Source organism: Rhinopithecus bieti, unplaced genomic scaffold (genome assembly GCF_001698545.2).
Source record: "Rhinopithecus bieti isolate Rb0 unplaced genomic scaffold, ASM169854v2 scaffold_29393, whole genome shotgun sequence".
Lineage (NCBI taxonomy): Eukaryota > Metazoa > Chordata > Mammalia > Primates > Cercopithecidae > Rhinopithecus > Rhinopithecus bieti.
Window position 1 is genome coordinate 1,041,085 of NW_016813642.1, and position 12,277 is coordinate 1,053,361.

Sequence of the window (12,277 nt, forward strand, 5' to 3'; positions counted from 1 at the left end):
TTACCTTGAGACACTGAATTTGTGTACCCGAAGAATAGCTGCATCAGAAATTATGGATAGCCAAGGCTACCTTTGGGATCACAGGTAAAGGCCACTACTAGAGAAATTCCAGAGATCATGCAAAGCTCTTTATAACCACTGCTTATGTAGAGCTCTTTGAGGACAATGAAGAGAGCCTGGAAACAACAGAATTTCTGAAGGACAGTTGGCTGAGATGAACTAAAGAAATCTATCAGCGGCCTCCAGGTTGTAAGCCACGATATACAGCCTATTTTGGTTAAATTATGTAGGGATTTTCATTGCATAAAATCTGCACCAGACAGTATGTGACAAAGTAAAAAAAAAAATAATTCAGAAGAAGATTCCAGAAGTTTTATTTTTTTGATTATTTTTGATTTTTATTAAAGTTCTGGGATACATATGCAGAACGTGCAGGTTACATGGGTATACATGTGACATGGTGGTTTGCTGCACTTATCAACCAGTCATCTACATTAGGTATTTCTCCTAATGCTATCCCCCACCTTGCCCCCCCCAACCACCAACAGGCCCCAGTGTGTGATATTCCCCTCCCTGTGCCCATATGTTCATTGTTCAACTCCCACCTATGAGTGAGAACATGTGGTGTTGGTTTTCTGTTCCTGCGTTAGTTTGCTGAGAATGATGGTTTCCAGCTTCATCCATGTCCCTGCAAAGGACATGAACTCATTCTTTCTTATGGCTGCACAGTATTCCATGGTGTATATGTGCCACATTTTCTTTATCCAGTCTATCACTGATGGGCATTTGGGTTTGTTCAAAGTCTTTGCTGTTGTGAATTGTGCTGCAATAAACATACATGTGTATGTGTCTTTATAGCAGCATGATTTATAATCCTTTGAGTATATTCCGGGTCAAATGGTATTTCTAGTTCTAGATCCTTGAGGAATCACCACACTGTCTTCCACAATGGTTGAACTAATTTACACACCCACCAACAGTGTAAAAGCATTCCTATTTCTCCACATCCTCATCAGTATCTGTTGTTCCCTGACTTTTTAATGATCGCCATTCTAACTGGCGTGAGATGCTATCTCATTGTGGTTTTGATTTGCATTTCTTTTTTTTTTTCTTTTTCAGATGGAGCCTCTCTGTTACCCAGGTTGGAGTGCAGTGGTGTGATCTCGCGTCACTGCAACCTCCGCCTCCCAGGTTCAAGCAATTCTCTTGCCTCAGCCTCCTGAATAGCTGGGACTACAGGTGTGTGCCACCACACCTCGATAATTTTTTGTAATTTTAGTAGAGACAGGGTTTCACTGTGTTAGCTGGGATAGTCTCGATTTCGGTCACCTCGGCCTCCCAAAGTGCTGGGATTACAGGCATGAGTCACCAGGCCCGGACCCTGATTTGCATTTCTCTAATGACCAGTGATGATGAGCTTTTTCATACATTTGTTGGCCACATAAACGTCTTCTTTTGAGAAGTGTCTGTTCATGTCTTTTGCCTACTTGTTGCTGATTTTTTCTTTTCTTGTAAATTTGTTTAACCTCTTTGTAGATTCTGGATATTAGCCCTTGGTCAGATGGATAGATTGCAAAAATTTTCTCCCATTCTGTAGGTTGCTTGTTCACTCTGATGATAGTTTCCTTTGCTGTGCAGAAGCTCTTTAGTTTAATTAGATCCCATTTGTCAATTTTGGCTTTTGCTGCCGTTGCTTTTGGTGTTTCAGTCATGAAGTCTTTGCCCAAGCCTATGTCCTGAATGCTATTGCCTTGGTCTTCTTCTTGTTATGTGGTCTGGGGTCTTACGTTTAAGTCTTTAATTCATCTTGAGTTAATTTTGGTATAAGGTGCAAGGAAGGGGTCCAGTTTCAGCTTTCTGTATATGGCTGGCCAGTTTTCCCAACACCATGTATTAAATATAGAATCCTTTCCCCATTGCTTGTTTTTGTCAGGTTTGTCGAAGATCAGATGGTGGTAGATGTGTGGTGTGATTTCTGAGGCCTCAGTTCTGTTCCAATGGTCTATATATCTGTTTTGGTACCAGTACTATGCTGTTTTGGTTACTGTAGCCTTGTAGTATAGTTTGAAGTCAGGTAGTGTGATACCTCCAGCTTTGTTCTTTTTGCTTAGGATTGTCTTGGCTATACAGGCTCTTTTTTGGTTCTATATGAAATTTAAAGTAGTTTTTTTTTTTTTTTTTTTTTTTTTTTCTAACTCTGTGAAGAAAGTCAGTGGTAGCTTGATGGGAATACCACTGAATCTATAAATTATTTTGGACAGTATGTCCATTTTCGTGATATTGATTCTTTCTATCCATGTGCATGGAATGTTTTTCCATTTGCTTGTGTCCTCTCTTAGTTCCTTGAGCAGTGGTTTGTTGTTCTCCCTGAAGAGGTCCTTCATATCCCTTGTAAATTATATTCCTAGGTATTTTATTCTCTTTGTAGCAATTGTGAATGGGAGTTCACTCATGATTTGGCTCTCTGTTTGTCTATTATTGGTGTATAGGAATGCCTGTGATTTTTGCACATTAATTTTGTATACTGAGACTTTGCTGAAATTGCATATCAGCTTAAGGAGTCTTGGGGCTGAGACGATGGGATTTTGTAAATATACAATCATGTCATCTGCAAACAGAGACAATTTGACTTCTTCTCTTCTTACCTGAATACCCTTTCTTTCTCTTGCCTCATTGCCCCAGTCAGAACTTCCAATACTATGTTAAATAGGAGTGGTGACAGAGGGCATCCTTATCTTGTGCCAGTTTTCAAAGGGAATGCTTCCACCTTTTGCCCATTCAGTATGATATTGGCTATGGGTTTGTCATAAATAGCTCTTATTATTTTGAGATACATTCCATCAATACCTAGTTTATTATTTTTAGCATGAAGGGATGTTGAATTTTATTAAAGACCTTTCTGCATCTATTGAGATAAACATGCGGTTTTTGTCATTGGTTCTGTTTATGTGATGGATTATGTTTATTGATTTGTGTATGTTGAACCAGCCTTGCATCCCAGGGATGAAACAGACTTGATCATGGTGGATAAGCTTTTTAATGTGCTCTAGATTCAGTCTGCTGGTATTTTATTGAGGATTTTCCCATCAATGTTCATCAGGGATATTGGCCTGAAATTTTCTTTTTTTGTGTCTCTGCCAGCTTTTGACATCAGGATGATGCTGGCCTCGTGAAATGGGTGATGGAGGAGTCCCTCTTTTTCTATTGTTTGGAATAGTTTCAGAAGGAATGGTACCAGCTCCTCTTCATACCTCTGGTAGAATTCGGCTGTGAATCCGTCTGGTCCTGGGCTTTTTTGGCTGATAGGCTATTAATTACTGCCTCAATTTCAGCACTTGTTATTGGTCTATTCAGGGATTTGACTTCTTCCTAGTTTAGTCTTGGCAGGTTGTATGTGCCCAGGAATTTATCTATTTCTTCTAGATTTTCTAGTTTATTTGCATAGACGTATTTATAGTATTCTCGGATGACAAGTTTTTATTTCTGTGGGATCAGTGGTGACATCCCCTTTGTCACTTATAGTGTGTCTATTTGATTCTTCTCTTTTCTTCTTTATTAGTCTGGCTAGTGGTCCGTCTATTTTGTGAATCTTTTCAAAAAACCAGCTCCTGGATTCACTGATTTTTTGAAGGGTTTTTTGTGTCTCTATTCTTCAGCCCTGCTCTGATCTTAGTTATTTCTTGCCTTCTGCTAGCTTTTGAATTTGTTTGCCCTTGCTTCTCTCGTTCTTTTAATTGTGATGTTAGGGTGTTGATTTTATATCTTTCCTGCTTTCTCATGTGGGCATTTAGTGCTACAAATTTCCCTGTAAACACCGCTTTAGCTGCGTCCCAGAGATTCTGGTACATTGCGTCTTTGTTCTCACTGGTTTCAAAGAACTGATTTATTTCTGCCTTAATTTCATTATTTACCCAGTAGTCATTCAGGAGCAGGTTGTTCAGTTTCCATGTGGTTGTATGGTTTTGAGTGGGTTTCTTAATCCTGAGTTCTAATTTGATTGCACTGTGGTCTGAGAGACTGTTTATGATTTCTGTTCTTTTGCACCTTTTGAGGAGTGTTTTACTTCCAATTATGTGGTCAACTTTAGAGTAAGTGCTTTGTGGTGCTAAGAAGAATGTATACTCTGTTGATTTGGGGTAAAGAGTCCTGTGATGTCTACTAAGTCTGCTTGGTCTAGAGCTGAATTCAATTCCTGAATATTCTTGTTAATTTTCTGCCTCAATGATCTGTCTAATATTGACAGTGGGGTGTTAGTCTCCCATTAGTATTGTGTGGGAGTCTGTCTCTTTGTAGGTCTGTAAGAACTTGCTTTATGAATTGGGTGCTTCTGTACTGGGTGCATATATATGTTTAGGATAGTTAGCGCTTCTTGTTGCATTGATCCCTTTACTAGTATGTACTAATCTTCTTTCGTCTTTTTTTATCTTGGTTGGTTTAAAGTCTGTGTTATCAGAGACTAGGATTGCAACCCCTGCTTTTTTTTTTTTTTTTTTTGCTTTCCATTTGCTTAGTAAATATTCCTCCATGCTTTGTTGTGAGACTTTGTGTATCTGTATGTAAGGTGGGTCTCCTGAATACAGCACACTGATGGGTCTTGACTCTTCATCCAGTTTGCCAGTCTGTGTCTTTTAATTGAGGCATTTAGCCTGTTTACATTTAAGGTTAATATTGTCATGTGTGAATTTGATCCTGTCATTATGATGCTAGCTGGTTATTTTGCCCATTAGTTGATGCAGTTTCTTCATACGTCAATAGTGTTTACATTTTGGTATTTTTTTTAGTGGTTGGTACTGGTTTTACCTTTCCATATCCAGTGCTTCCTTCAGGACCTCTTGTAAGGCAAGCCTGGTGGTGACAAAATCCCTCAGCATTTACTTGTCTGTAAAGGATTTTATTTCTCCCTCACTTATGAAGCTTAGTTTGGCTGGGTATGAAATTCTGGGTTGAAAATTCTTTTCTTTAAGAATGTTGAATATTGGCCCCCACTCTCTTCTGGCTTGTAGGATTTCTGAAGAGAAATCTGCTGTTAGTCTGATGGGCTTCCCTCTGTGGGTAACCTGACCTTTCTCTCTGGCTGCCTTTAACATTTTTTTCTTCATTTAAACCTTGGTGAATCTGACGATTATACGTCTTGGGGTTGCTCTTCTCGAGGAGTATATTTGTGTTGTTCTCTGTATTTCTGGAATGTGAATTTTCTGCACCCAGTTCGAACTTCTCAGTGGCTTTGTTTACACTGTTAGTGGAAAACCACGTACTCAAGCCTCAGTAGTGGCAAACACCCTCCCCCCACCAAGCTCTGTAGTCCCAAGTTGGCTTCAGACTGCTGTGCTGGCAGCGATAATCTGAAGCCAGTGGATCTTAGCTTGTTGGGCTCCATGGGAGTAGGATCCACTGAGCAAGACCACTTGACACCCTGGCTTCAGCCACCTTTCCAGGGGAGTGAATGGTTCTGTCTTGTTGGCATTCTGGGCACCACTAGGGTATGAAAAAAATCTCCTACAGCTAGCTCAGTGTCTGCCCAAACAGCCTGTCTTGCTAGGTTGGGGAAGTTCTCCTGGATAGTACCCTGAAGTGTGTTTTCCAACTTGGTTCCATTCTCTCCATCACTTTCAGGTACACCAATCAAACGTAGGTTTGGTCTTTTCACACAGTCCCATATTTCTTGGAGGCTTTGTTCATTCCTTTGCATTCTTTTTTCTCTAATCTTGTCTCCACACTTTATTTCATTAAGTTGATCTTCAGTCTCTGATATCCTTTCTTCCACTTGATTGATTCAGCTACTGATACTTGTGTATGCTTCACGAAGTTCTCATGCTATGTTTTTCACCTCTATCAGCTCATTTATGCTCTTCTCTAAAGTGGTTATTCTAGTTAGCAGTTCCTGTAATCTTTTATCAAGGTTCTTAACTTCCTTGCATTGGGTTAAAACATGCCTCTTTAACTCAGGGGAGTTTGTTATTACACACCTTCTGAAGCCTACTTCTGTCAATTCATCAAACTCATTTTCCGTCCAGTTTTGTTCCCTTGCTGGCAAGGAGTTGTGATCCTTTGGAGGAGAAGAGGCAAACTGTTTTTTGGAATTTTCAGCCTTTTTGAGCTGGATTTTCCTCATCTTCGTGGATTTACCTACCTTTGGTCTTTGATGTTGGCGACCTTCGGATGGGTTTTTTGTGTGGGCGTCCTTTTTGTTGATGTTGATGCTATTGCTTTCCATTTGTTAGTTTTCCTTCTAACAGTTAGTACCCTCTGCTGCAGGTCTACTGGAGTTTGCTGGAGGTCCACTCCAGACCCTGTTTGCCTGAGTAGCACTAGCAGAGGTTGCAGAACAGCAAAGACTGCTGCCTGTTCCTTCCTCTGGAAGCTTCATCCCAGAGGGGCACCCACCAGATGCCAGCTGGAGCTCTCCTATACGAAGTGTCTTTTGACCCCTGCTGGGAGGTGTCTCCCAGTCAGGAGGCACAGGGATCAGGGACCCACTTGAGGAGGCAGTCTGTCCCTTAGCAGAGTTCAAGCACTGTGCTAGGAGATCTGCTGCCCTCTTCAGAGCTGTCAGGCAGAAATGTTTAAGTCTGCTGAAGCTGTGCCCACAGCTGCCCCTTCCCCCAGGTGCTCTGTCCCAGAGAGATGGGAGTTTTATTTACAAGCCCATGACTAGGGCTGCTGCCTTTCTTTCAGAGATGCCCTGCCCAGAGAGAAAGAATCTAGAGAGGCAGTCTGGCTACAGTGGCTTTGCTGTGCTGAGGTGGTTTCTACACCCTGTTCAAACTTCCTGGCGGCTTTGTTTACACTGTGAGGGGAAACCACCTACTAAAGCCTCAATTATGGTGGATGTCCCTCCCCCTACCAAGCTTGATAGTCCCAGGTCGACTTCACACTGCTGTGCTAGCAGTGAGAATTTCAAGCCAGCAGGATCTTAAGCTTGTTTGGCTCCATGGGGGTGGGATCTGCTGAACAAGACCACTTGGCTCCCTGACTTCAGCCCTCTTTCCAGGGGAGTGAACAGTTCTGTCTCGCTGGCGTTCCAGGAGTCACTAGGGTATGAAACAAACAAACAAACAAACTCCTGCAGCTAGCTCAGTGTCTGCCCAAATGGCCACCCACTTTTGTGTTTGAAAGCCAGGGTCCTGGTGGTGTAGGCACCCGAGGGAATCTCCTAGTCTGCGGTTTGTGAAGACCGTGGGAAAAGCGTAGTATCTGGGCTGGATAGCACCATCCCTCACAGCAGGGTCCCTCACGGCTTCCCTTGGCTAGGGAAGGGAATTCCCTGACCCCTTGCACTTCTCGGGTGGGGCAACACCCTATCGTGCTTCTGCTTAGCCTCTGTGGGCTGCACCAACTGTTTAACCAGTCTCAATGAGATGAACTGGGTACCTCAGTTGGAAATTTAGAAATCACCCGCCTTCTGCATTGATCTTGCTGGGAGCTGTAGAGCAGAGGTGCTCCTATTTGGCCACCTTGCTCAGATAATTCCAGAAGTTTTATTTTTTAAAATTTCAATAATTAAACATTATAGACCTTCCATTTGTCATCAAAGAACATATGATTTTAAAAAAAGATCATTTTGCATTTTATTAGTGGTTTAGAAATGACAGCAGAATATCAATTATTCTATAATTCATAATATTAGATTTATTAATCTGTGTGGAAACAGATTAAATCATTCTTTTCTACTACTTATTTTCTCATCTTATGAAATGAGATTATGTTTACATTATAAGATTGTTAAAACCTTGTAGATAATATATTTCAAACTGTTCACTATTTGTTGAAGATGGTCAGAGATCTCTCTCTCTTTTTTTTTTTTTTTTATTAGAGACAGGGTCTTATTCTGCCACCCATGCTGGAGTGCAGTGGTGCAATCATAACTCACTGCAGCCTCAACCTCAACCTCCTGGGCTCAAGTGATTCTCCTGCCTTAGCTTCGTGAGTAGCATGAGTAGCATGTACCACCACTCCCAGCTATTTCTTCTTCTTCTTCTTCTTCTTTTTTTTTTTTTTTGGTAGAGTTGAGGTCTTGCTATGTTGCCCAGGTTGGTCTTGAACTGTTGGCCTCAAGTGATCCTCCTGCCTCAGCCTCCCAAATTGCTGGGATTACAGGTGTGAGCCACCACATCCAGCTAGGTTAGAGATCTTAATGAATCAACCAAGGACGCTGAGTTGGCTAATGTTGTGTCTCCAATTAGTGCTACCACATCATGAATGCCAAAAAAGCAGAACAGGGTGGTTAAAATCCTGGCCTTGCTACTCACTAGCTGTGTAACCTGAGCAAATTTCTTAACCCTTCTGAACTTCTCAGTCTATCTCTAAATTTAGGGTAACATTACTACTTTAAAGGATGGTTTGTAAGGATTTAATATATAAAAAGTGCCAAGTACTGTAAAAGCCCCTAACGTATTGTATTTGTCTCAAACATTTTAAGTCCGGTTTCTGATTCTTGGCTTGGTACATTTCAATAAAAGCTCACAAAGCCTATGAAAATGGGAAACCTTCCTACAGATACCTGCATTCCCCAAGTTAGCCCAGTGTCGTCCTCTGAAGATATTAAATGTAATGCTTAGGCCTTGCTGTCTCCCTCTCTCCTTCCTGTTCCTCCAAGGTTTGGGAGCTAAACTGGCTGACCCTAGAGAAGTCAGATGCTGCACCTACTTGACTAAAAGTCTTGTCACTGCTCAGATACTCTGAATACTCCTGATGGTATGGAAGTGCTCATAGTATTATCTTCTTTGATATGACCACTACCTGGGTTGGATCCAAGTTAATGCCATGTTTTCAAACACTCATCTGTAGTAGTGGCTATTCTCTTTGAGCGGCAACCCTTTTCCACATTAGTCACCTGGCTTCTTCTAGTCCTGTTAAAATCCCTATTTGTAAGGCCCACATTAAACTCCCAGTAAGCAGTTGATGATGACCATTCCATTCATTTCTGAATCTCCATGTCATTACCCTCATCAAAACAGGGCTGACTATAAAAAGGATAAAAAAGTCTCAGGTGGGGTTCTGAAGGCAAATTTCCTGTACTAAAGTTTTCTCTACAGTCATTAAAGTCCCAAATGCCTTAAAATTGAATAATTAAAATGATTTCTGTACTTATTACAAAGTCATCTCTGAATAAAGTGTATTTTTAGACAATGATCTCAGGATACCTTTAGCAGAAGGGTAATTCCACATTCAAATCTAGTCATATGAGGAAAATTAACATAAAGCCTGAATGTGCTCACAACTAATAAAATAATTTTCTAAGCAGAGAATTTTCTAATAAAACCATCAGAAAATATGATGATTATTCTGATAGTTTCAGAAATCTGTGATTTAGAGATTTCATAAACAATATATTTGTTAGTAGTATTTCAAAGAGCATAAACATTGTTTACAGTTTTTCCCAAGACTGCACATATGACACCCTAGAATGGCCTTCAGAGTCAGACACAAGGACTAGGTCAGTTAATGTGGTGGCCAGTGTTCTCCTCTTCCATCTGAGAACCACACTTGCTGATCTCAAAGGTGCTCCCCATCAACAGAGAGGGTACAGCCTGGTGGTAAGCATGCTTTAAATGTTTAAGTAGAACAAAGTATCTTCACATCAAGGATAGGCCTTAGAGCAACTAAGGTGGTAGCCACCCCAAAGACTTATCAGATCTTTGAAACTGTATGTGAGAGCCAAGTGCAAATGAGACTTTTGTCATACATGCTGTCAGAGAATGGTGATAACTATTTTTTTTTAACCAAGTGGAACTCTTCATGCTATCCCAATACAGGCATGTGAAATTAGTAGATGTCACAAAAAATAAGTTACCTCATTTTTAACTGAGCCCTCAATAATGGGGGGAAAAAACAGATCAGGTTAAAACAGACACATAATTACTTATATTCTCTCACTTCAACTGTAAAGAACTGATCATTGCTATCACTGCCCATGTAATGTGGAGATCCTCCCACCTTGAAATGCAATCCCCCACTCTTTTGGAATAATTGTTGCATTAAGTTCTAAAAGAGAATAATAATTACATTGAGTTCAGGTTTTAGAATGCACTCGGAAAAAAATTAGTACCATGCTACAGGTAGCATACCAGAAAAACATGGGTCTTCACATTCCCATGATACTGCATATAAGCTAGTGACATAAATTACTAGCAGATATATTCTGATCATTGCAAATTTCAACATGCATTTAAATTTAAATGTAGAATTGCTATATCACAATTAACATGAAAGCACCTTTTTCAACCTAACACTAATTCTTACAATCTTTTACATTTTGATGAATAAATATGAAGAGATTATTAAAGTCATTTATTACACACACACTCCAGAAATCCAAACAGTTAAATAGAAACGTGTGTTTCAAAGCAAGAGTCATCCATATATACTGCTCAGCAAACATTAAATATCTGTGACCACCCAGTTTTTCAACTTTAGCTCTTTAAGACCTCAGAGTTTCAGCCTCCCCTGATTAATTCTCCTTTAATGAGACTTCCAAGTCTATGATATTGATTTACTACTGTCAGAATTTTCCTAGCATTTGTAGCTATGAAATAATTTCAACTTAAATTACAGAAGAATAAGAAAGGTGCCTTTTCAAGAAAAGAACTATACACATTCTTTTCAAGGAGGAAGGAAAGGGAGAACTATTCTCAAAATTAAAGACCATACATACCAATTTTAAATATCATTATTACCTCTAAAGGTGGCTGAAAATGTATATTGACTATATTGGTGAGTTAGATGACCACTGTAACACAGACCATTTTAACACCTGCCAGTCTTGGGATTTATTTTGAAGAAAAATTTAGAGGAAAACAAATGTTATAATGTAAATGTCCATGTCATCTGGCCAGAAATGAGTACCTACACAATGTATAAATTGTTCCAGCATTTGACTGATACTTAATTTTGCTAGAAAATGGTAAAGCAACTGAAATTCTTGTCTGTGTTCAATTGATCTGGTGCAATAATCACTTTAGTACTAAAACTGAGCACTCTGAATTACAAACTTAATGAGTGAAGACTGAAAACATGCTTACCACGGGTTGTAATGGGGCACCAGGCATCATGGCATTGGCTAGTTGCATTTGCTGGGCCAACATGGCCATGTTCTTCTGCTGAATCAAGTTATTGCGTCCATTTATCTCCAACTGCGTTTTTAAATGTGGGGGTGGATGAAGATATTTGCAGTTCTCCCTGGAGCAACGGCCCTATAAAAACAAAAGCCGCAAATGTCAGCTTAAAAAAGAATAAAATCAGCGAATTATGACAAAAAATATAATGCAAACCACCCATTTGAATGTATCATGGGTTTTTCACACAATGCACTGTCCATATCATTTGCTCATACATTTAGAACAAGTAATGAATTCACCAGAATGTATTATCAATATGAGAGGTTGAGACATTTGAAAAAGTTTAAAAGCTTAAAGAGTTTCAATTATTTTAATAACATTAGCAATAATATTTCCAGATTCAAGTTTAAAAATCTACCAACTGCCAGGGTAATACTAAAACATAGAATATCAAATAAAGAATATCAGTCTTCTTTCATAATATCTTCCTGGTTAAATTTAATGATTTAAGAATCAAAAGTTCTATAATTTATTTTCACTTGTACTGAAATCTTAGGAAAAGAACTTAGAGGACTCAAGGCATATTGTATCTTCAGTAAAACACCTTTACAAGTATCTAATAACAAATAAAATTAAAATTACTACTAGGCTTTACCAGCCCATGCATTAGGAATTTACAATTAAAAAGAAGAAAACTCCCATGTGTTCCCACTCTATATAGAGATTAGTAAGTATAATGAAATATTGGTGAAAATGTGGCCTTTAACTTTTCAAAGATAAATCTAGTCTTCTCCGTTTCACAAAATCTATGAAACAATAAAAAACGGATATATTTACCCCCCAAAAAATTTTTAAAAATGGAGAAACTAAGTTGCTATAAGCCAGGAATGGTGGTGCACTACCTCTATACTCTGTCCTCAGCACTTCATTCTAGTACCTTCCTTGAATATATACCACCCAGACCATCCTACCAATGAACATAGCCTGGACTGAAATAATGGAGAGAAATCACATGTGTTTAGTAGTAATCTTAGCACTTTGGGAGGCTGAGGCAAGAGATCCCCTGAGCCCACAAGTTTGAGACCAGCCTGGACAAATAGTGAGAGCTCATCTCAAGAAAAAAAAAAACACAGAAAAAAGAGGGAAGGAAGGAAGGAAGGAAAGAAGGAAGGAAGGAAGGAAGGAAGGAAGGAAGGAAGGAGGGAGGGAGGGAGGGAGGG

The 12,277-nt window shown here is 39.6% G+C and overlaps 1 protein-coding gene across 26 annotated transcripts in view; it reads right to left on the reverse strand.

Moving 5' to 3' along the window:
• The window catches only part of MBNL1 (muscleblind like splicing regulator 1), a 219,033-nt gene that overhangs the window by 36,216 nt on the left and 170,540 nt on the right, over nucleotides 1-12,277 (reverse strand). For 25 of the 26 annotated variants that reach the window (XM_017848845.1, XM_017848839.1, XM_017848836.1 and 22 more), the window contains one exon: nucleotides 11,022-11,192. In XM_017848845.1, the coding sequence (XP_017704334.1) occupies nucleotides 11,022-11,090 (69 nt within the window). In that variant the 5' untranslated portion in view covers nucleotides 11,091-11,192. The remainder of the gene's footprint in view (nucleotides 1-11,021; nucleotides 11,193-12,277) is intronic. The other variant, XM_017848825.1, reaches the window with a different exon arrangement.